The 25,209-nt window shown below is 45.4% G+C and overlaps 2 protein-coding genes across 4 annotated transcripts in view; both read left to right on the forward strand.

The window, feature by feature from the left end:
- Positions 1-5,183, forward strand: part of LOC105563646 (UPF0769 protein C21orf59 homolog) — a 40,194-nt gene extending 35,011 nt beyond the window's left edge. The window contains exon 5 of the mRNA XM_012015401.1: positions 5,163-5,183. Within this exon, the coding sequence (XP_011870791.1) occupies positions 5,163-5,183 (21 nt within the window). The remainder of the gene's footprint in view (positions 1-5,162) is intronic.
- A 3,488-nt stretch (positions 5,184-8,671) lies between these two features.
- On the forward strand, positions 8,672-25,203 carry LOC105563647 (protein tipE). 3 transcript variants are annotated; one of them, XM_012015403.1, is made up of 6 exons: positions 8,672-8,763; positions 11,374-11,741; positions 14,461-14,727; positions 15,353-15,546; positions 17,123-17,439; positions 23,106-25,203. In XM_012015403.1, exons 2-6 carry the CDS (start codon positions 11,537-11,539, stop codon positions 23,167-23,169), a joined length of 1,047 nt encoding a protein of 348 aa, XP_011870793.1. In that variant the 5' UTR covers positions 8,672-8,763; positions 11,374-11,536; the 3' UTR covers positions 23,170-25,203. The 3 variants fall into 3 exon arrangements, with proteins under 3 accessions (XP_011870793.1, XP_011870792.1, XP_011870794.1); XM_012015402.1 differs by lacking the exon at positions 8,672-8,763 and having other exon boundaries at positions 9,954-11,741; XM_012015404.1 differs by lacking the exon at positions 8,672-8,763 and having other exon boundaries at positions 9,954-11,741; positions 17,210-17,439.
- The last annotated feature ends 6 nt before the right edge of the window (positions 25,204-25,209 follow it).

Below are 25,209 nucleotides of genomic sequence, written 5' to 3' on the forward strand. Positions count from 1 at the left end.
TCCCTTTCCGACTTTTCTACAACGTTGACGTTACAACGGCTTTACAAGCAAGGCCCCCCCGCTAATAATAACCTGAAGGGACATTTTTGTGGTACACAATTCTTTAAAAAAATCAATTCTTTTCTCTGTTTATTACGCAAAACAAATCTGCCGCGAAATCCCCAGATAGCACATCTAGTTCTATGAATATCCTTCTGGAGTGCAAATATTCTTAATTTCAGAATATTCCAATCGAATATTCTATAAATATATATATAGATTATTACAATTAGAAATCGTATACTCATAACAAAGAGGAACGTTTTCAGAATATTCGTCGAGAATGTCTTTGGAATAATTTTTTAATACTTATTGAGTTTGTGTATTGCACATTGTTTATTGTGTAATACACTTATGCAAAAGACAGTAAAATCTGTGATCATACCGTGTATAACCGACGCGCTATATTCGACAGATTATTCTATTCACATTCGAAAAAGATTTGTAGTAGTGCCAGTCGAATGTTCTACGAACGTAAGATAAATACCATGTATAAGAATGACCTATGAAATATTCCAAATATTCTTGAAGAATATTCTTAAAATGTTCACAGGAGCGCCTTGTGCTATCTGGGATCGTGGCATACTTCCGCATAAAATATTTTCTCCCCCGCAAACATAGATGTGTAATTCCCTTTCCGACTTTTCTACAACGTTTAGAGTCCGACCAGAACCACCTTTTTTAGTTTCGGCCGAAATCGAAAACGAATATTTGGGTTTCTCTCAATTTCGGCCGAAACCGAAACCAAAACCGAAATTTTTTGGAGAGTCTTATAAAAGAGATATAATTTTGAAAATTAGTAGAAAATGTACATTTTTAAGTAAGGTTTTATTACATATTTTATCAAAATATAAAAGTATTTTACTCGAGTTTTACAATATAAAATAAAATATGAAGAAACATAAAATAAGAGATCAACTTCAAGAGAATTGGATATTACTATTTGACACTATTAGCAACCGATGAGCGTTTGAGAGGTTACGTTCGATGTTATGCATTTCAGGCACTAAACATTTCAAGGAGAGTAAAAGAGCGGGTAAAGAAGGAAGAAATCGCGCCGGCGCAATTGGCGTTGACCAACGCGACGTGTTGCGACTTCTAGTTTCTGGTTTCGGCTTACGTCACCGAAATTTTCTCTCTATTTCGGCCGAAACCGAAACCAAGCCGAAATCTTGATTTTAGACCGAATATGGCCGAAACCGAAACCGAAATTTCGGTCGGTCTCTAACAACGTTGACGTAACAACGGCTTTACAAGCAAGACGCCGCTAATAATAATCTCGAGGGACATTTTTGTGGTACACGATTCTTTGAAAAAGTCAATTCTTTTCGCCGTTCAAATCTACCGCGATATCGTGGCACACTTCCGCTAACGACCCTCGCAACATGTGGCAGTTTGACCGGGATGGGAGCAGAATGGGAGAAGAAGGAGAAACGCCGACAAAACGCGGGCGCAATAAAGCGTGGCTTATGGTGTTCGCGGTGTAATTTTATCGAGCGCCAGGCTCAGACGGCATGGCGACTCCGTTTTATGCGGTTTTCCGCCGCTGCATATTACACACGCGTCGGACCCTCGCCTAACATTCGCACGGAATCACGCAACTCGAATCGTGTCAACATCAATTTTTCGTATCGACCGGCGCGGGGAAAACACGGGCAATTTCCGCGATAATTCGCGCCTCGCGTGTCTTTGCGTATTTCGCAGAGCAAAATTGAAATGTACAAAATAATTCTTACGTCACAATTAAACTGGAGACGCACGTCCTGATAAAGAAGAATAGAGGCGAGCGAGAATTCCTGGGAGACTGAAACTAACAATTTCCGAGTGCGGGCAGGTAGAAGAACGTTTTCCAGAATAGAATCTCCCTCTGCGTTACAATCTCCTTTTTATAGAAACGTACAAGTTTGCAAACAGATAATTCCGGACATGTAGCATCGGGGTAAAATGCGCGTCAATGTTACGCGGCATAATTGCGCGGCGCGATCGAATCTTAAACGAGGTCGGCTGGAATAGAGTTTGTCGCGTCTCCGCGGCTCACCTGAGAATCGATCACCTGGTTTTAAATTATTCAGCGCAAAGCGGACTTTCGCGACGCGGACATTTTTCCGTATGTATTCTCAATCTATCCGGTGGACCAGCGCGAGCGTCACGTCCATCACTCCGTAATATTCCACCTACCGATGTTACAGAACACGTTTTACATCTAGTTACGCGAGGGCTATAGATACTTATCTATAATATTTCCCAGCCGCGCAGCCCTACGTGATATGCGAATTATCGTACGTTTTATCGGGCGGCGGGGAATAAAGCGGTAGAAGAACATCGCGATACAGAAGCGCTAGGATAAAATCCACTTTGCGCCGAAGATGATGTTAAGAATCGATTTATACATTTTAAAAACTTGACGAGACCTACAGAGACTGCGGACGTTGTAAATTGATCGAGGAGAAGGAGCACATTTGACTTTTCGTTCAGTCGAACAAGCGAGCGCGTGATTGACACGTGTTGTAGCCAAGAATGAACGATCGATCGCGCTACGATTGGCTATGGATTTACCGGACCTGACCGCACTCGGGTAATTCCGTTCCTTAATAATTTACAGCAGTTTCTTATGACGTGAACGACAAGGAAGAAGGAAGAAATCTCCCACTGACGGGAGAGAGAGAAAAGGTTCCGCGTCGTTGACTCGCGGCGTAATTAAGCGGATTAAACGGAGCAGTCTACTCCGCGATTTTCATTTCGCGCCTGGCACCATTTTAATCTCGCGCCGGGGGATGCATTCGGAGAAACACTTATGGGAGAACTTAAGTAGGCTCTTCCCACGCGTTGCGTCATTTCTTCCTCGAATCGTGTCCACTGGAGGCACACGTCATTGAAATCACCCGCGCCGCGGCCCAAACTATTCCCGTCGAAATTCTAAGGGCTTACGAATCCACGGTGGTCCACCGACGGATCGCAACCGACGGATTCGTCCTCGGGGACACGAGAATACGGACGCTCGTTACCCTCCTGCTCTCCGCATTGATCAGCCGGCATCGATAGCCCCGCGGATTCGCGCGGCACGCGGCGCGGCCGACCGAACGATAGCCGAGAGACACGCGTCGGGTACGCACGAGGCTCGGGCACACCTTGAAAACAGCTGCGGCGGCAGACACGCCGTGAGACAATCACCTGTCAGGCACTTGTCACGCGTTGTTTACGTCGCGGGCCCACGTCGAGCGCGGATCCGCCACCTGCTCGCCTCGCGAGGGGATGCTACGCGCTCGGAGTCCGCGCTCCTCGCACGGGGGTGAGAACGGTCGGAGGACGCCCGTGGAACTGCACGGGGCCGCGTCCCGGGATCTTCGATCTGTTACTTACGCAATGGCGGGGCGACTCGCCGTTCCGGTATAAAATCCGCAGAAAATCCGCTTTCCGCACTCTGGCCTGCCGAGGGAAACAAATATGGCGGTGGGACGGCCGTACTGGAGCTGCAACTGCTCCACCTCGCAGTTGCCGTATTGTACCACAAAATCAATACCCCCGCGTTGCTACCAACACCATCGTTTTGTCATCGCGAGCGGGCCGCGGCGGCACGCACATCCACGCTCTCGTGCCACGCGGCGAGCCACCCACGCGTCGATCGCCTCATCACGATTGCGGGGGGGTAAAAGGATTGACCTGAATGAGAATCGGGAGATCGTCCGATATCCCGCTTCGCTGATGTAACGAATCGACCCCCGACCCCCGCGCGCTGGACACCGAAATCCCTCTGTTCGTCCGTTCCGCTCGTCGCTCTCGATCTACAGCGAGTCCTCCGACGAAAGAAACGACGACCCTCTGCGCTCTGACGTAACGGAGAGAGAGAGTGGCCTGGGAAATAGAAAAAGAAACCGGAGGATCGATTGATTCTTGCTCCTCGGGAACTCTCGCTTTGCTTTACATCGCTGACTCGCTGATCCAATTCGGGGGTGGTTTCGCACAGGAACTGGTTACGCGCAGGAATCCCGGGAATGTCCTAATTACTGTTTCCAATCCTCGGTTGTCGGCCGCCTTCTTCGATTGCCCCGATATTCTCTCCGAGCGGCCGTCGTTTGGGGAACACGCTCGGAATAGAAGCCGACAACGAATGGCACGTGGGTTAAGCACGTGCAGTTAATTTCGAGCGCGACGTTAATTTGGTCGGAATTGGAAAGGGGGGGATGTTAAGATCGCACCGTTCAGATACAGCGCCGGCTCGTCCGAGAGGTATATTTGCATCCACTCGTGCGCGCATTCATGTGGCCATAAATAGAAACGGCGTCCGATATCTCCGATAATCCATCCCGCCGGCTCTTCCGTATTTCGAGCTCTCCATACAAAAATGCAGCGCCGAGACGCTCGTGCATTTGATGCGGACGAATATTTTCGTCTCTTTATTAACTCGAGAAATTTCCAAATTTATTCTTTCGGCTTGCCACAATGTTCAACCCGAAGTCCGCGTAGTCTGGGAAAAAACAGGACAGTTAGCTTTTTCTTCCCAGAGTAGGACCGTCGGTGAAATATGGGTGTATACTTTTATAAAAACTGCATACCGAAAATGGAAAATCTTTTGAAGCAAAATTTACGTGAGAAAGAATTATATTAATTGCTCTTATCAATTAATCATGCGAGAAATAACGAGCGCGGTTTACGAGATTTATTGTCCGTCATATTGCTGCGATATTGGATTATCGCGAAATTCCTCGCTGCACAATCAAATCGGGTATTATTATCGGGTGTCCCACGTGAGTTATCTCTAAACAAGCCGAATTTTATAATAAAATTACTATTGTAGTCGTTGATGCTCGTACTCAGTCGTTTGACAATAATTAATCGCAAGCAACGATATATACGTAAGATCTTATCAAGTTGCCCGGAGGCTCCTATAATCAATTCGGTGATCGTGGCCTTGTCTATTCTACGTCGACGTTCGGTATAATACACTTTTGTTGGCACAAAGACTTTTTTTCAGTCTGCCTCTGCCAAAACAAAAAGGTGAACTGGTACCGATTCGTACGAGTCTGACAATTAGGGAAGACTTGGCACCGTCATTTACATTCGATGTGGCACAAGAACAGGCGGCCCACATTTCGGTTCATTGGCTATCGGCCAATTTTCCGCAGGACCGCCGACGAGAGGGTTGAATCAGCCTGGAACTATCCCCGGTTACATCGTTAAGGTCAATCTGTCTCAGTATGTCAGTGTGGCACCTAGTGCCATGTCGCCGATAAAGAGGGATAGTGTATAATGGCGGCGACCTATTGCCCGCACGATGATTCACGTGAACAATCCCATTCGCAGAAAACATTAGCATTAGCAAAGAGTAATTTCTTAAACGAGAAAAGATAATGCTGCATTTTTCACTTAAAAAAATTCTATATTTTCACATTGCAGCGCGTTCGTAAAAACTCTCTTTTCCGATTACGAAGAACCTGAAATAATAAAAATTGTCATTTTTCAATTGTATCAAATTGCACAAGACGTTTTCAATCATTTCCATTAATATACAAAGATAAAATATACATCTTAAGAAAAAAAATTTAGCTAAGAGTTTAATTTACCGTGTGATCAAAATTTTCTTAAACTTTTATTAAAAATAAATGATAGTGTTTTTTCTTGCTCTGCATAATTCAGAGATTTACATGCATTTGAGAAGGTTTGTGTTTATTTAAAGCGTATTGTAACGAATTATCACCGTAGGCAGTTTTTCAAACAACAAACTTATTCGAAAGTAAATAGATATTGATTTTCAGCAATTTATTCGCGATAGAACATCACAGCCGCGTCTCCCTTTCTTTGTGCTGCCACCATGCTTTTCTTTGCCGAGCAAAAGCAAAATTCAATTTCTCTAACTAAATTTCAACGTGATTGGACTTGATAATCGCGAAATGCAAACTGCGCTCTACATTTCGCAGCCACTGCAACGCGAAGTATCGAAGAGCGTACAATAAACTGCGCCCGCCGTGTTAATGGAAGCCGCTGCGAATCGGTTGACATCCCTTCTTAAAAGCATTTACACAATTTTAGCGACGTTATACTGGCGGAAGCTGCATTACGTGGTAACCGATGCCTTCGTCGCCAGACGGAAATGAATATTGAAACCCGTTCGACCGATCGTCTGCAATCGTTACGTCATCCGCGATAATAATAATTCCCCGAGCCATCTGGGAAAATAGCATCTGGGGGATGGTGGGGTATTTATTAATGAATGGGCACTAGAAATAAGTTTGTGTCATTGAAGCCATCGGCGATAGGTCGGGAGCACCCGATAGCTCCCTCGAAATTTCGACGTCTTGTAGATGAAGCGAACTTCGGCGAAGGGCTTAATTTCGTTTCGGTGACTTCGTCACTGTTCCAAACTCCAACTAGGCCAGAACGCTTATTGGTTTTCCTTCTTAAACCGCAGGAATATCAGCCTGGTCGTCTGGTAGAAGGAAAGTATGCCTGGCATATACAGGGTGTTTTTTAATAAGTGCGGAAAAATTTTAGATGATTCTCTGTCGAAAATTGAGATTCCTCCCTGCGAAGTTACACTCCAAAAATGGGGGGTAAAATTTAGATTTCGATTCTTTTCTCAAATTTGGAACATGTTAAAGAAATGAAATTTGGTGGGTATTTTCTTTAGTTTGTTCCACATTTGAGAAAAAAAATAAAAACTAAATTTTTACCCCCATTTTTGGAGGAATTTAACATGTTTATACGAAAAACCGCCCTTAATTTTCGACCAAAAAATCATCTAAAATTTTCCGCTCTTATTAAGAAATACCCTGTATAAAAATCATGTTTTTTTTGTCCTTAATCTTTTTCGAGGAGACTTTTTTGAGATATATAACAAATTTATTTCCCGTTAAGAATACGGATATTATTTTAAAAAATAAATCTTGACGTCAATTTAAAAAAAAGCAGGCATCGCTGTTTCAATCGATACGTGAATGTCGATACGTGAATGTCGATACTTGAATGCCAAGTTAAATTATACACGGATAATCGAATACTCAACCGAACGTTCACAGTTGGTCTCTGATAAAAAATCGTCGTGTCCAACAGTTCGTGCATCTCGAAATAAGAATCTCCATTCTCAGCATCTCATTTCGTATTCCCTTAAGACGAGGTTTCAAGTAACAACTGGTAAATACGGACCTAAGAATTCTCTCGAGATTAAAGCACACACTGGTGAGGCTGAAACAGCGACAATAAAATATCCGCTATTTCCTCTTACATGCAAGGCGAAATTCACGACGCCGTGTTCAACTCCGACTTAATTGCACTACGCATTATCCTTATTTCTCGACCGACCCTTCGAAATTCCCGAATCGATGGTAGAACTTGAGGGTGGTGTATCGCATTGAATAAATTATAAGAAATAACGTAAAAGGTGTGGCAAAAATAGAGACAGCAATGTTAGAAATAAAAATCGTTAACATTGTAGAATAATCTGCAGAAGTGTGTCATACAGAAAAAATGCAATTTTCACGCATTCCTACTCCATTAAAAGAATTCATTTTTAGAAACAAGCATATAGAAATGTATGCGAAATAATTATTAGAGAATTACTGCACATCGATAATTTCTAATAATTCAATCAGTGAACTCTAGTAAATTGTTCAGTGCCTCTTTCGTGCCCGGTTGTTACATTTCTGTAAGGGTGCAACTCTCAAAGTTCCATTATGTTAAATGTCTTAAATGAAATATACATTTCGACAGATACAAATACAAATCAAATAGTTCATTGCGTGTTCGAAACTTGAATGTTTCTCTGAAAAAGCTCGATATCACATTGTGACGTTTCAACTGTCCTTCCTTCCGCCATCTCTTCCATAATTCAAGAGAACTGAAAAGAAGGGAGGGAAATTCGGAGGGGAAAAAAAGAAGCAAAATAGGTCCGAAGCGGAGAGGAAAGAAAAGTTCGACATCGCGCATTCGTGAGACAGTTATAGCGATATAAATTGCTAAACAGCGTGCCGTCCAACAAGACAGCGACAGCAATAAATTGTACGCCGGGGTAATCGCGAGAGGAAGCGCGAGGGGCGCTTTCGAAGAAGAGGGAACGCCAGGTGATCAGGGCTCGCTGCCCCGACGGCGATCGCGCCGTCGTCGTCCTCGTCGTCGTCGTCGACGGTGGTGGCAGCGGTCGATGCTACGAGGTACCGTCGTTGGCGCTGGTATCGCTGGAAAATAAGCTCGCCCGAAAGCTCCACCGACTGCAGTAGCCCGGCATCCGTCGGCGCCGCGGCAAGGACGAAAGCTTGGTGCACGCGCACGCGGACCCCGCTCTGCCGTAGCAAGTCTGCCGATGGAAGTTGGTCGCTGAAAGCTATGCGGACCCCGTCGTGATCCACGAGTGGGTCGCGGGACGCTATATTCCTTTCTTTATCTCTTTTCGCCTCTCACCCCTTTTCCCTCCTCCGCATCCCTCGCACCTTTCCTCCCTCTTTCGCGCTCCCGGTTTAATTGTCCCTTAGCGACGCGGTCCAGGGCGTCGTGACGGTAAAGACGTCGCGGTGATTCGCGCGCCGCGGGGAGACCAATGTGCACGGTGGACAGCAGTGTGACATAGTGCGCGGAAGTAGGAGACGAAGAGATCGGCAGGAGGGCAGAGGAGCGCGAGGAACGCGCGGGAGGAGGAGGAGAAGGAGGAGGAGGGGCGGAAGGTGGATGATGATGATGAGGGGGCACAGGAAGAGGGCGCCGAGCCCTGATGCATTCGCATCTTCTACATAGGGGGTACCGTTACGTTGACTCCGACGATTGCCCCGAGCGAGACTGATCGAGTTTTCTTTGTGTCACTCGCCCCGATTGAGATTCTCGGGGTGCAAATCCACCTTGGGATCCCAGCGTCGCCTGAGGACGCGGCGCTCTTCAAGCGGGACGCCGAAAATATTGCAAATCGCGTTCGCGGATCCCGCGGAGGGAGGGTTGAAACTTTCGCGAGCCGCGCGAAATTTATTCACGAGTAAACACTCAAAGGCTGTTGTGTAGGATAACATATTGCCTCTGCGGGGGGGTAAGTTTGCACCGCGATGAAGAGGAGCGCTTAGAACCACGTTTTGTGTCTACGAAATTAATTCATAAGCCGTGTACCTGAGGTACCTTTTCATTCAAGACCGTTTTCTCAGACGCTCGACGGCTCTAAAACGATCGTTTAACGTGCAAAGTTATCCTTTTATTTCTCCTTTATTTCACGAAGAAAATAAATAGTAGCAGCGCGCATAAAAGCATTTCTTTCGATGTAAATCTTGAGAAACGTACACGCGAGAAAAAGTAGCTGAAGACGAGTTACTTTTTTAAAATAGATTTCTTTACCAAACTAATGATATACAGTGGAACGTTTCTTTTGCAAGAAGCTGCGGCGTGTTATTTTTTCATATTTACAGTTAATTATTTTGTATTAGCGCTGGCAGTAAAATCGGAGAGTAACTTTCTCGCTATTAGGAACTGTTAACAACTTCGAAGTAATCGTGACTTTTTGTTATCTACTCCGGGTGCTATCAAAATTACATTAGTCAAAGAGGAAAGGTTAGATAGACTTGCGTTATTAAAGACACGCTATACGATAGGGTATAACCCGCTATATAAATCATGCATTAGAGGCGCAGTAAGTTTAAAAACGTTACGTAAGCACGTGCATGCAATAAAAAATTATATTGTGCACCTTTTGCACGTGTTATGAAAATTTGAAATTTATACGTACAAATTTATCGATGTGTAAGTAAAGCAATTTTTAAAAGTAAATATTGAATGGTCGCAAATTGACAAATTAATATTCAGCGGAGGGCATAAATTAAGCAGTATTTTTAGACGAGTAACAGATCACTTTCAGCACTGTCAATAATTTTATCATCTTTTCTAATCAATTTATTATGACGTATAAAACGACGTATAAATTTCTCTCTCTCTCTCTCGGTTTAATGGAATGCATAAATAATTTCATTTTTACTTATATTATATTAATCAATTTTTCTTAAACAAAGGGTGAACTGCGTAGGTAAATTTTCAAGCACGAGGGACCCGATATAAAGTCTTTAATCTCTTCGATTAAACAACTCCACGTGAACTCACGTAAACCTTAAAGCCCGGCATAAGTTTTATCCTTATCGACCCGCGTGCAAATGCGTGTGACACTAATCCATATAAATAAAACCCAATGACGTGCAAAGCAATATTTCGGATCTCAGAACCGGGATCAATCCTGAGGACGGCCGTTTTTTTCTTTCTTCAGGACGTCAGAAATTTCCGGGAAATTCCATGAATTGCCTTTGACGGCGAAGAAACCCCAGGAGCAACCCCCCTATCTTGATACTGAAGGCTTCGGACATTTTAGAAAGCAGACTCCGGCTTTCTGGTCCTGACAAATTTGAATAAATATAAAACTAATAAATGTAATATAAAAATAATGAATAATAAATATTTAAAAAGAATATAATAAATACACAAATCGAGTGGAATTTCGAGCGAACGCGACGCAATCGATAAACCATCCGCAAGAATACAAGAAAAATCTTGTATCTTTTCTACAAGAATTCGATGAAAACCAAGTTATACGACGTTAATAGGTATTGTCCGTCTCATTTATCTATAACGAGAATCGAACGATCGCGTCATTGTGCCGAAAGCCGATAGTGCCGTAGACGAAGTTAGAAACACGTAATTGTCCGCCACTTTACTTCCTGCAATAACCTACATTGAAATTGAAGGTACTCTATGAAGTCGTTGCACCATGAAAAATTCAAATCGCGAAATGCTCAATTCAATTAACATTCTTGTTGCAAACAAGAGACGGAGGAGCTTGGAAAAAAAAGCTAAATAAAACACAATTAATATTTCCTACCTGTGCTCTAATAAAAAAGAGATTGCTACAATCTACGAATACGATAAAAGAAAATGTTAGATTCATTCCTGATAGTATTGATCTCGCCTATTTCCACTGCCATTTACAGGCCATGTGTACGTGCCCTTAGTTTGCCAAAGGATAAAATAGACTGCGAAACAACATCACACACAACCCCTGGATGACATAAAAAATTATATTCTTTCATCATTCGACCGAATGTACGTCGCAAAAGAATGAAGAAAAAAGTCGTTTAATCGATACGTCGCTTCAGGGTGATCAAGATAAATGGCGCTGGTTGCACAATGCGTACAAAAGAGCCTCACCTCGAACGGAAGCATTCCAGCGCATACTAACCTCCCCCCCCCGGGAATCTCCGTGACAGAAATCATCTCTCGGGGGTGACTCTCCGCGAGGATCTTTCGGGGGGCGCGCGCACAAAGAAAGCTCGACTCGAACGATTCCAAGACGGTACGGAGGACAAATACCCTGCGAATTGCCTGTAGATCGTTCCGTCTCTTCGACGTCCGACGTCTGACGACGGGCAGCAGGCACGCCGAGGACGACGGCGGCGACGACGACGACGACGACGACAACGACGACGACGACGGCGACGACGTCGCTTAAGAGCCTCCAGCACGAAACCAGCACTGCCGTTTGTTCTCCGAGATGGCGGACGAAAAGGAGAAGCAGACGCTCTTGCAGAAGCTGCTGTTCTACACGACCGCGTTCTTCATCCTCCTCAGCACCTTCAGCCTCTTCGCCTTCCTCTTCTTGGTCCCCTTCGTTATCGACCCCGCCTTCACCACCATCTTCATGGAGTTCGACACTCGACCCGCCGAGTGTGTTACCATCGACGTTGAGTCCAGAAGAGGTGAACAATCGGCACCTTTATCTCACCTGTTCGCTCTCGTTGTCGCTCCTCGTTGCATGCTGTATATTCTCAACTATTCTTCGCTCTTCTGAGATTCCTCCCTCGCGCGCAACACTAAGCTCTTCATGTTTCTCTGTTTCTATGTCCGAGCATGTGCGTTTCTTGGTATGAACGTACATATCATTTTGCGTTTGTATGTATGGAATGAAAGACGTTTTCTTAAAGCTGCAGAAAGAATCGCGTCCGCAAATCACACCTGATCTCGTTGTAAGAGAGATATATCGCGTACAGGATTTGAAACGTGAAGAAAAAAGCTTACGGTACAGTCGGAAGAAACGAGACTGCTCCTTTTTGTTTCTTAAAAAAATTACATGTTACTTTATTCTGAAATAATTCACGTGACAGACGATGATAAACGTACATCAGGAGCGGACGTAAATTCCCATTTACAGAATTAGGTCAGCGTCAAAATATGCGAGTTTCATAAATGATTGGAAAGGCTATTTCGAGACCGAACAAAAGTGACGAAGAACGTCCATACGGGACAACTGACGTTTCCACGTTGAATTTAATATTTATCGTATCATAATTTATTCAGTTGGTATAAAATAACAATTGCACTCCATCTCTCAGTTGTGCAGTCGTGGGAAGATCAGCACATGGACAATTACGAGAGTAATTTTAATTACAGTGGCAAATGTTGAAGAACGTCGTTCCGTCGCGATTGCTTCGTCTTCCTTTGCCGCCTGGGAAATGCTTTCCTAACGCGCTCTGGATCGCGATAAATTCCACGGAGATTGTAACAAAAGAAAAATCTATGAATCTTTTATTCCCCAATGGCACGCATTTGCCTTTCATGCCGGTCGTCCATCACATATACGTGAATATCTAACATAAAAGTTTAATACTATAAATTTTAATCCGCCACTGTAGATGAATACCGTGACGTAAAATTCACGTGCACTCGAAAAACAGAGAACGACGTCTCTCTGCATAATTCAAAAGTTTTCTCCCGAGTCACAAGAGAATATGTGTCGTAAATATCAGCGGCCGTTGTTTGATTAAAATTCTTCGTTTTCTTTTCAACATCCGGATGTGCCGGAAAGAGAAAGCCAGCGAAACTTTAGTTGCCACGCACGGTAAAAATTAAGTTGCTCGAATTAAACGTTAACGTCACGGGCTGCCGCAAACATAAATAATTCACTCAACTGTATTTGCTGTGGATTTTTATTTTAAGCATGGAACTAAATGTCCAGAATATTAAGACAACTGTCTGATGTTTTTCATTCATTAGTACTGATGTTGTTTCAACGATTCTATTTCAATTACACTGGATCTTGTTGATACAAAATTATTTTTGACCGGAGGAAATCTTATAAGTCACCAGAAGCAATTAAAAACTTGAGAAGTTACTTGACCATGTCTGGCAAATTTTTATGTTTAAACTCACAACGTTTCGACCATGGTTTGTGGTCCTTTTCAAGTGATCTAACAAAGAAATTGCAAGTAGTTTTAATAAAGAGTTGATACATAAGTGAGTTAACAAATAAATAAGTTACATAAATTAAAATCAAAAGTATAAAGCTTGAGAAGTGAAGTAAGATCGACGACATTAATGTAGGAAAGATTTACAAAGGTGAGATATAATTACCGAAGTCGTGATGCAACTCAGGTATTGATAACATTGTTGGAGGCTAACGCAAAGCGTCGTGTTGCACCTCTTTATTAAAACTACTTGTAATTTCTTTGTTAGATCGCTCGAAAAGGACCACGAACCGTGGTCGAAACGTCGTGAGTTTAAACATAAAAATTTGCCGGACGTGGTAAAGTGTAATCATCTGAAGTTTTTGAAATTATTTCCTTTCCGTGCATTAAATAATATTTGCGGGAACGGGATCTCGTCTATCGGAGGAGAAATATAAAAATGTAAGAAGAATTGAAAGAACCGGTCAAGCTAGTCAGGAGAGAGGCCGCGGCGAGCGGTGATAAGATCGACGCAACTGGTGTCTTTGTGCTCTCGGTACCCCCGCGGCTCACGCTCATTCGAGTCCCCTCGTTTCTCCCTCGTCACTTGAATCTTCGTCTCTTCACCGACGTCAATGGGGTGCAGGGTGTTCTTCACGATTGAGCACCGGCCTCGTGTCAACACCCCCGTAACTTGCGTCACGATGCAAAACACTTTCTGACGGTTCAATCTCCGACGCTCTTCGTTTCCGTCGTCTTCACCCCACGGTGCATGCACGCTTCCGATATTTGTCTCACACGGTAGATCCTCTCGCCACGTGCATCTATTCCCGTTTACTACATCTCTGGAGTTAATTGGCAACTGTGAGCTATTACTTTTCCGTTTAAACGCCACGTCGGCGATGGTTAACGATTTTTCAGAAGCTCGAACGAGTTAATGATTAGTTAATGAATTGGCGAATGAATTGCGTAACGAATGTGCCTGTTGACAGTTGCGAGCTTTAAGCTTCTCGGCTTTCTCGTAAATTTTCACAAGAAATGATCCTGTTTTCATGGAACCGTCAATGTCTTAATCTGCTGCCTCACGCTTTTACGCGCTCTTACTATCCGGCGTGTATGTACGGCTGTATGTGTGTACGTGTACTTGAATGTCACTCATTCTCCAGTTACTCCTTCATGCGCGAATGTTCTGTGTATTGTGCTTGGATTACATTCCGCGACCGCGCGAATTTCCATGAATGATCGTTGAGTCCAGGTACGAGCAATTGCTCATGGACATCCTGTAGAGAGGGTTGCACTAAGGAACTGTACGATTGCACGCAAATACGCGTCAACTATAAGCTACCGGTTAACACGACCGAAGGGTCGGATGGGGAAGGCGGAGCGGTAGGAAGTGTCGAGGACGACGAAGAGAGCAAGCGGATGCCTCGTTACGAGCGTTCCTTAGGCGAGTACATCGAAGACCTCGACGCGACCTTTGCCGTGGAGGATGAGAACGGACTGCCGAAAACTTTCCCTACAGGTACAAAGTGACATGTCACACCGAGGACTTGAGATTACATTCGACCCTACCACACAATCATCTCAATCCATATTTGTTTTCGATAGAGCGTGGTTATATAACCGGAAGGAGACGCTTGTTATTTATTCGTGTAACTGATATTTTACATGTGCACCAGAGACGTTTCTGATCCGAGGCTATAAATTCCGTAATCCAATCAAAGGGCCAACGGGAATAACAGGAACGTTGGAGCAAAAGCGATATTGCGAAACTATCGATAACGCTGTTAACTTTTCCTAATAATTGTATTATCCGCCGAGTTTTACTATACTTAATGATTTAATGTCGACCGTTCCGAGTTGAAACATCTTCATTGTGGCGAATTATTCCGATCGATCTTAAAAATTGTTAGAAACAAGCGCGGGCTTAACGAAGCCAATTGATGGAGAGCTAAAACCGCCGTGGCGTCCGCGAGAGAGAAATTTGCAGCGGCGAAGCTCCGGCGATCCATCGCTGAATGCGAGAGCGCGCTGAATACGGAAGTCGTTATACGGGTTTTTCTTTATCCCCGTCCGGTTTGTTCTTGCGGTTCTCCCCGCTGAAAAGCGTCCCCCGTTGCCGAACAATAACGAGGGCAAGTTCGCAGGTCTCATGGGCAACGACTCCGAATGGTACTTCACCGGGGCCAAGCTGTTCCCCAACGTAAAAGGCTGTGGATACCCTCCAATGCTGAATTGCAGTATTTTCTACCGGCAGTACGCCAACATAGGGCAGAACTTTAGCTGTTACTACTCGAAAGTGGATCCCGGGATAGTCATCAGCGACCTCGACATGTGGCAGGTCTCTGGCGTTATTGTATGCACTTTCCGCGTCTATGTGCGCCCGCGACTCTACTTTCAACCCCTAAATCCGGGATGTGCAAATTCCTTCGCTGCGCGATGGCATCCGTCGGACTGACGTGGGGGCTCTAGCCACCGTATTATAACCCGAGAGTTATAGTTTAGCGATTTAGCCCCGTGCACCGGTATGTGCGAGTCACGCGAAAGTGCTGTGTGACTTTTGCCCGAGTTAACGCCGGGACGAGCCGCGGCACTTGAGAATCAATACTGCGGCTGCCTATCGGGAGCGGAGCGTAATACACGGCCGAAACTGTTTCGTACGAGATGATTAAATGGATCACACGGTAATGAATTCGCGCGGAATCGGCCGCGACTCGGAGCACAGAACTACTCGCTCCAAAGTTATTCTCCCGACTGTCACTTTGATCGCGACCGCTATGCTGCACACGGGAGACTCGCGTTTATTCCTGTAGAACGTCTGGGGTTCACCTCTCTTTTATCGATCTCTCATAATCTCAACTGTGTGTGCTGAAAGCTATAGAATTTCCCCCGTCGAGTTTGAACGCCGTAAATATCTGAAAGCGATCTTCGCTTCGTGACACAATCGAGGCAGATTTTTCCGCAGCATCGCCGCGAGCTAATTCGCCGGGATTACAATGCAAACGATCGCACGTAGGAGATGTAAAGCGATAGCAAAGCGGAAGAGGATTTTCCGAGCGTGGGGCACAGAGCGTGGTAGCGTTAACGGTGACGGAAATGTGACCGTCTGCACGAGGAACGGACAATGCATTTCAAGCGGTTGAATGGGCGGCCGATGACAAAGACGGAAGCCATCGCGGCGCGCGATGCGCCGCCCGGAAGAAAAGAAAATTTCTCCCGGCGCGCAGAAATCCAATTTCCACAAGTGTGCGGTCGGCGTGCTATTATAAACCGCCGATAACATCGGCGATCCCGGAAAAGCCCGCCGCCGTGCTCTCGATGCTGCACGAGTGCCGATCCTTCGAACGAATGGACGACAGGAAGAAATAGGATCACGTGGCGCGAATAACACGCCCCTCTCTCGGGACTATTCTTCCGCAAAATTTATAGAAAAGTCACTTTGCAGGATCAACTCGGCCATATCTTAGCAGTGCAATTGCCAGTGATATCGAGTAACGTTTTTTTTCCCGCGATTTATTCTCAATTGGAAAACTTGATTGAAGAGTAACGCTTAGCTTACCTCTCAGTATATTTGTAGACGGCTGATCGTACGTCGACTGCTACCACTTGTCGAGTTGCGCACAGTTGCGCTGCTCTTGCTGTCCGTTCCGCGTTATCATTCCATTAGACAATTTATCTACGTAGTGTTTCTTGTTCTCGTCTCCACCGGATTAATTAGTTCCTCTCATTTGCATACGCCGCGGCCAGTGCAATTCGCGTTGCAAGACATTTCGTAATTAAAAATGTAATCTTTCGGTCGAGAAATTCGTTCGCGGGATTTCCTCCACAAAACACTGTCGATGTTTAGGCGAAAGAATCCCGGATGCATAATAAATTCTACCGAGCCCCTGGTCACATGTTTGAAACGCTTCCTCCAGGTGTACATGAACCTTGTGTACGCGATGGCAATTCCGATACCGTCTTTCATAATCTCGGTGATATACCTCACTATCGCCTACTTCAAGATCTACAACGAAGACGAGGAGGTCCTCGTAGGTGGCGAAGAGGGTGAGGAGGGGGAGGAAGGGGAAGGCGACGGTACACCCCTGCCACCCACTAGCGGTGCATTGACGCCCGGAAGTGAAGCCTTCAGGGAGGATTTAGCGAGCTTCGGACACCAACTCAAGGTCGCCATGGCCGACGACATCAGCAGGGAAAGTCTTGACGGGATTCCTAACTCGCTCTCCGTTCAGGGGTAAGCACCGCCTCGGAAATCTCGTGCTATCGATTGAGTTTGGGAACGTGTCAACGCGTAAAGAGGCTGGCCACGGATTCGCTGTCTTACTTGTTGACCGAGGGATCTAAGCTTTTAAGTGCCTTCGTGCTTTTCTGTAGGGCTTCGAAAAGACTCTCTAAACATTAACTGTAAATAGGCATAATCACTTTAACCGCGCAACCGCCGACGATCTAGAATTATTCCCTAAGAATGATAATCCCGTCTGAGCCTCGGAAAAGCTACCGCGATCTTCTCTCTTTCTCTCTCTTAGTGTGAATACATAGAAAATATCTAAAGCGAATAGCATGTAAAATGAGTAGCAAAACTTTCGGAGGGACGGTTTAAAATAGAACAGAACTCTTCTCGTCTTTACTCCACTATTTAGTTCTGTTTTACATATCCGTCTCTGCTTCGTAATCACAGAGAGATGTTTACGTTGTCGTAAGAGCTAACTTGGCCGTCCAAGTGCCTCACTTAGACGCAATAATTTTACGCCAGGCATAAAGTCGTCTGAATGAACGGCTCGCTGTAGAAATAGCGCGCCGAGTGCGTAAATGTCATTCCACAGTCGGCACGATTTGCACGCTCAAGTATGACGTTGCCATAGGAGTATTCAGTCAATTTCCTTCGTGGTTTGCGGCGAACCGAAGGTGTTCGATAATCCACGTGAACAAGCGTCCCTTCTGTATAAAATTGATCAGTCGCGAGTAATCGGACAGGCGTGCCAAGTTGTTCTCCAAACAGCACGAAATATTCACGTATCCACCAGCCGTCAATTACGGGACGCTTCGTTTAACAATAACAGCGCGGCAAATTTTATTCTGAGGACATTGTACGTAGAGACGTTCGCTGGAACGTACACCTCTTCAGTGACAAACAGGCAATCGGTACGTTACCAACGTTTTACCTTAACGGTAGGAGCCAAATACACTCGTCCCTCGATTTACGCGGTACCTTTTATACGTTTTTTCCTTTTACGCGGTAAAAATCCCTCCGTTTACGCGGAAACTAAAATCAAACAGGAAGCAAGAGAAGCGCAATCCGCATTATAAGAGCGCGGGGCTTTTCTCTTAGATATTCTTTTATTTTGTATTGGTAGACTCCATTTACGCGCTTCTCAACCGCGTGGGAAAAACCACGTGGAATACCTCGCGTAAATTGAGAGACGAGTGTATGTACACACGGCGTCATTAATGCCTACCCATCTGAAGTTGCACGCGGATCGAGGCATTTTTGAAAAGCGTATGACTTTCGAATTCTTCGTGCATTATGACCGAGGGGGAAACCGCTGAGGGCATTGTGGTGAATAGAGTTGCGGCATTACTGAGCATTATTAGGCATCTTTTGGGCATTAAGCCTTGCTGGGGCATTATAAAGATAAAATAAAATAATAAGATAAAGCCCACTGGGCATTAGTGGGCATTGGTGTACAAGATTTTGGTCAGCGGTTTTCCCCTCGATTATGACTACGGAAACAGTGAATCAGCATTGCCATCAACTTGCAGCTTTTCCGTAAAAGATACAAGTTGATTGGCTACACATTTCTCGGAACTAGAACATGGACACAGTTCTTGGATCGTGGACACCGAGGAGTAAACCGCTGAGAGCATTGTGGTGTACAGATTTGCGGCATTACTGAGCATTACTAGGTATTACTAGGCATCTTTTGGGCATTAAGCCTTGCTGAGGCATTATAAAGATAAAATGATATAAAATAAGATAAAGTAATGCCCACCGGGCCTCAGTGGGCGTTGGTGTACAAGATTTTGGTCAGCGGTTTCCCCCTCGGTGGACACAAGGCTTTAGAAAGTCGCACACTCTCCAAACGTACCTCGATCCGCGTACAACTTGAGATAGGTAGGCATTAATGATGTGCTTCGACTTCATTACGCATACACATTGTGTTTCGCGCGAACAGATGCGATTTGAAAAAAGTGCCAGATGTATTGTACGTAAAAATATGTCAGATCACGTACATGTCGGATCATGTCCTTAATGGCAGTTCGGCTTCGTCGTCAGACGTTTACGTCATTTCGGTGCGATTCGCATTGGGATTAATCGCACCGCGGATTCTCGATTCGTATTCTCCGCGGAGGAATCGATTACAGAAGTCCCAGGACACAGATCGTCCAACAATATTTAATAAACGAGAACCTCCCGAGCTGTCCGGACCTCCGACGGAACGAGAATACGATATACCCGGGGTGGTCGAATGCGCGCGATCGAATGTCGCGTGGGCGTAGAACAGAGACGGGATAGATTCGCGGAATCCGACAAAGGGCTCCACGAATTCAACAGAATGTTCAACGAATCTCGCTACAGAAAGTAGCACGATACCACAGAGGAGAGGTATCTCCCCGCCACGGGGAGAGAAATCGCATCCTCCCCGTTCTTCGCGTAAACTTTTCCCTCCTCTCCCCCGCCCCTTTTGCAAATTCGCGATTAACTCCATGGGCATAATTTGTTCGTAAAAAGCTACCGGCGTAATAAAATGATGGCGCAGTTAAGTGCTCTCGACCACACTACCGGCGCATCTGTCTATAAATAGAGACTCGGGATGCAGGGCGATATAGGTCGAACGGCTGCGCGATAGACTGCGAGTCGCCGCTACCTCTCCCACCATCGTCCAACCGCATACACAGAGTGATCTATCCGAAGTATCCCCGATTCATACCTACTACCATTCAAAGGCAGCGACAGACGCAACGATCAAACACCCCTATTTCCTCGCGTCCGATCTCTCGAGCGGAAACTTTCGCGAGTACACGACGGCGTAAGTAACGAATTTGTTTTCGCGATCTCGCCCGCACGAGAGGGTAGTTTTCTAACGTTTCTCGAGGGGGGCGAAAAAGGGTCGCGAGATCGACCTCCGTAACCACGTATACGGCTGCGGAAGTACGAAACATTTTCAAGTAAACACTGGACGGAGTGTTCCACATCCGCGAATAATCCGTTCCACTCTCGAAAAGAGCTACACGCGCGACAATGTTTGACCCGTTTTATTTGTCGAGGAGACAAATGTAGTAGCAAGTAGTCTCTTCACGCAAAGCTACTTATACCACTTCGCCCCAGTTTATTTTGTCATCTGTCAGCGAGAGCGCAAGAAAGGGTTGCAATTATTATTCCGCGAATCGGAAAATAATTGGGGAAAGTGGCACTTGCGGCTATCCGTCTTTCTTAATCTTACGGGGAAACTTTTCGACGAAAACATTCCAGTCCGTAAAAATGCATATATTAAACTTGCAATTGTTCCTGTTCTCAGTATATCACAGTCGTACACTTTGTATTATTCGCAATCAAGATTAAATAATAAGTGATTGTCTCATTCTGCAGAAATCTTGCAGTAATTACAATTATTATGAAGAAATTAAATTATTTCAATATCATCACATGCCTCAGTGGTCGAATTGGTGAGACGCCCGTCTAGCGAGAGGGAGGTCCAGGTTCAAACCCTGGCTGAGGTAATATTTTTCGCAATAAATTAAAAATGAGAATTATTTAACAACAACTAAACAAAAGAGACCCATTTTTACGAGCATAAGAGTTGACAATGTAATACATATTTTTAAAAAATCAAAAGTTGTTACAGTTGAAATACAAGATAGCGGACGGGTTTCAGCACACAGTGCTTTCATCAGCGCGAAATTAAAATTAAATAGTTAAATTGACTATCAGTTGAAACAGACAGGATTAGTCAAAAGTTAAAAACGTTGCCGAGGCAAGTGGGCGCAACGGTTGTGGTCAATGCTTTGTGGAGACAACCCCAAGTTCTATACCAGGCTGGATGATCTATTTAGAACCTCCTAGAGTTGGCTCAATTTGAGTCCGATTTCTCTTATTTTCCTTTTTGACCAATTCCGTTTTTAAACGCCAGTTGGTCCGATCGATCTTAATTCCTCAGTGTGTTGGAGAAAAAAAGAGAAAGCATTATTTAGACATTTAACATCCTGTCACGGCTCCGTAGTCCTTATTCCTTCGAATTTACGTTTATCACATGAGAGTCTTATGAACTTTATGAATTTGTTAAATTAGTTGACCGTGTTAGAGCGGAGATACTGAAATTGCGAGTGAAAAGGGGGTTTTTTTAACTGTCCGCGCTAGTGAGATTTCAACGCTTAGAAACGTGTCACACTACACGGCGAATTCCCAGCGTTACTTCGTTTATTTCACCTATTTTTGCCCGAGCATGCTCGACGCGTGCACGCTTCCGTGCGGCACGAATTCGCACGTGTGTTTATGATCAATCGCGAGTTAGCCCCCACGCGAGCCTGCGGGGCACCTGCGGTTTTGACGTTTATACGGAATGCGTGAGAGAGGCCACGCTGAGGCCAAGCAAGGACGCGAGCATCGATTCTGACCCGACACAACCGCCCGAGCCCCGCCTAACTCACCCTTGCTTTCTCAGCCCTCCCCATGGCTTCCAAACGACAGCCCCTCGAGCTCTCCTACCTTGCCGAATTCTCGCGGTCGTCTGTTCACGAATACTGCGCGAGCCTGCAGAAACCGAGGTATTAGGGTCGTTCACGCTCTATGCGCATAGACGAGCAAGTTTGGGATATCAACGGGGCTTCGAATTCACGAATTCAACTAATATGCGAAACGCCGAGGGCGAACTAAATCAAGGTACACGCCGAGGACGAAATGATACCTCTGATCCTGAAAGAACACAGCACAGAGCTGCAATTATAAATATTACGAATTGTTTTTTAAATAAGTTACAAGATAAGTCTCTTCAAAGCTGAAAGATGATTGTATAACTGATCATTTAACACGTAAACCATTCGATCTCGCTCTACAATTTCAAGCGGCTAGTCGCGTCGATGTAAATAATGTAAACCCGAGACGATACTCTTTATTAAGGCCCAGTTTCACCGACGTCGCTTAACTTTGATCTTAAATTCATCCCAACTGCTCCCTTAGAAATAGGCCAAGAATGACTCAAACTAAGATTAACGTCGCTTAACGTTAAGTTGGAATGAATTTAAGATCGAAGTTAAGCGACGTCGGTGGAACTGGGTCTTAATAAAGAGTATCGTCCCGGGTGAAAACCAGGCCTTGTGTCCACAATGCTACTCTCTAAAAATCAATCAGTGGATTATCACTGAAAACAATGAATAGTCGCTGATTTACAGTTATAAGTATACCTCTGAAAATCGTAGTTACAACTGCACGGTAGGAATTTTCTCTGAAAATTTATCGTGAAAATCATGTGATCGTGGGACAACATGGCATTTTAAAGAATTATACGAAAGCTTTTTAAATTTTACTGTACATTCCGTTAGTAATTTTACTTAGTACACATTTTACTAGTAAAATTTCAAAAACTCACAAAGTTCTTCAAAATGCCATGCTGTGCCACGGTCACAAGATTTTCAGGATAAATTTTAAGAGAAAATTCCGTGTATAAATCAGCGACTATTTGCTGCTTTCAGTGATAACCCGCTGATTGACTTTTAGAGAGTAGAAATCGGCCTCGATCCGAGAAATGTGTAGCCAATCAAGCGCAGCTCTTCTGTAAGAGATGCGAGTTGATTGGCCACATATTTCTCGGATCGAGACCTCGGGCCGATTTCGAGCATCGTAGACACGAGGCTCAAGAGAGCCTTAAGCGAGAGGAGCCTCATGCGTTTGTCTTCACCTTCCAGAAACTTGAGCAAGACGATGACGACGAGTATCTCAACTCCCCCTGGGCCGACGGCAGCAGTCTGAAGCGACATTTTCAGGGTCTGAATAATATCTCGTGGAGACCACACTAGGCGATCGCATCGCCGTCCGCAAAGAGGCGAGGGCTTTACAGCGGCCGAAGGAGCTTTCTCGACCGAGAAACGAGCCAAGTTATCTCTCTGTCTCAGGATCGATTAAAAATCCACCCTCGCGATTCACGGAGTGAACCAGAGGCGCACTCGGTGCTCTCCCCGAGCGACTCGGGGGAACCCCCTTCGACGAATCTGCCATTTCTCTATCGTAAATCTGTCCCCGTTACTAAGCGCCGACTATACTTGCGGGTGTCACGACGACATTTCGCGACATACTTTTTCCTACTCGATAATAGCTCAATGATTGCGAAGTCGTGCGTTACCGGTAACTCTGTCGCGGCTCGCGCCGGTGGGGCCCGACGCGGTCCCCCCCGAACGGCGGTATCCTCAGCGCGATTGCTCGTATGCGCCAGAAAAGTTGTTCGTTTCTTGCAATGTTTAAACATTTGGCGCGCGGCGGCCGTTGTCCCGCGCGCCAGATTCATTTACCTCGCACGATGCCTTCTTCGTAGCTTGTCTAAGTGCCGATTCGCGAGCCGAAATCAATTACGCGAATCTCGTGCCTGTATAACGCATCTCCGTAAAACACGAAGAATCTGTCCTCACTGTCGTATACGCAGCGCGTTCACGGGTACACCGTATATTTTTAAACGATTTTCCACGATGTATCCGCGGGCCGGCTAGGCGAACGTTCTGCGCAGAGAGAGAGAGGAGACAAATCGGCCGCTCCCGGCAACGGCGCGGGTCCTCAACTCGACTCCGCGCCATTCTCGAATCGTGTGAATGCACAATAATTTACGTGTAATATAAATGACAAGTTTAACGGCGGATTGTAAATCCGCCCGCGCGGGTCATCAATTTTCCGAAACGCGCGCTTCCGTCTGCGCAGCGGCTCACGTCGCGTACCGCGAAGGAGCTCGTTTTTACACAAGAACCGCGATAGGAAAGTGTTTCAAATATTGTGTAATAATTGCGTCGTCCAAGGGGGAGAAAATTTCACAATGATTAACGGGTTCTCTCCGTTTCTGCGTACGCTGTTCGAAATATGCGCGCGTAATTCCGGCGCTCCAAGTTTCACCCAGATTTCGTTACATAATTTCTAAAATATTTCCCTACCGGCGAAACGACCGTCGTTATCGTTTTCACGTAAACGATAAATTTCCCCTCATCGCATCGAACGCCCGCTAGTGGAATCTCGAAGTTTACCGCTGGACTCGCGCCGTTCCCGGAACTGGGCCGACGCGAACTTGCAACGAAGCGCATACACCGAGCATACGTTCCCTCTGGTTCACTCAACGATACCGAACGGACGTCCATCCGGAGAACGCAGAGGAGGGGAGGAGCACGTGGCGCGAGGTTCTAACTCGCGGCGCCACGCGCTGTCTGTACATTAGGGTCACGAGTTAGCGTTACAGAACTTAAAAGAACTTAATCAATCTATGAGCTAAATACCGTTAAACGTTACGAGTATTATCAGGTAAATTCGCTTGCTGTGTGATCATGATGCGTCCACTCGCGTGCATCGTTAGACACTTTTATCCGACACACCGACGACATCACATCCGTTCCACTTTTAACTGGCGACACGCTTTTGCAAGTAAATTAAAGTGAAGAAAAAAAAAATACGCGCGATTCGCAAATGTCCACCCCCGCACCCCGTTGCGGCCTCGTCCATGTACTATGATCTCCACACGCACAAATTCTAACGTTTCTTCAGGTACCCTTCGCGAGAGAGTCTTACGACTGCTACATACGCGCGTTCAAATCGATACCAGTGAATAAGGCTAAGAAAACTGTGTACAATGCGAGGAGACGATGCTTCTCTCGAGACAAAACCCGAGGGTAGGGCCTGTTGTCTTTAGATGCGCTTCTGCAGCCGAAACTGAGATAAATTACGCGCCGTTTCTGCAGAACGAGGTGTCGGAAGCATAATTAAAACGGGCAGACCTAGCGTAACCAAATTGCTCTTCTCGTTACGTATCGTTTGTATACT

This window comes from Vollenhovia emeryi, unplaced genomic scaffold, assembly GCF_000949405.1.
Source record: "Vollenhovia emeryi isolate VEMERY1.0 unplaced genomic scaffold, V.emery_V1.0 DF939173.1, whole genome shotgun sequence".
Lineage (NCBI taxonomy): Eukaryota > Metazoa > Arthropoda > Insecta > Hymenoptera > Formicidae > Vollenhovia > Vollenhovia emeryi.

What these genes read in the sequence shown, in the direction of transcription:
- LOC105563647 (XM_012015403.1), top strand. Translation starts at nt 11,537, where the DNA reads ATGGCGGACGAAAAGGAGAAGCAGACGCTCTTGCAGAAGCTGCTGTTC. An exon ending in CGACGTTGAGTCCAGAAGAG is followed by an intron (nt 11,742 to 14,460) that starts GTGAACAATCGG and finishes CGTTGAGTCCAG; the next exon opens with GTACGAGCAATTGCTCATGG. An exon ending in GCCGAAAACTTTCCCTACAG is followed by an intron (nt 14,728 to 15,352) that starts GTACAAAGTGAC and finishes GCAAGTTCGCAG; the next exon opens with GTCTCATGGGCAACGACTCC.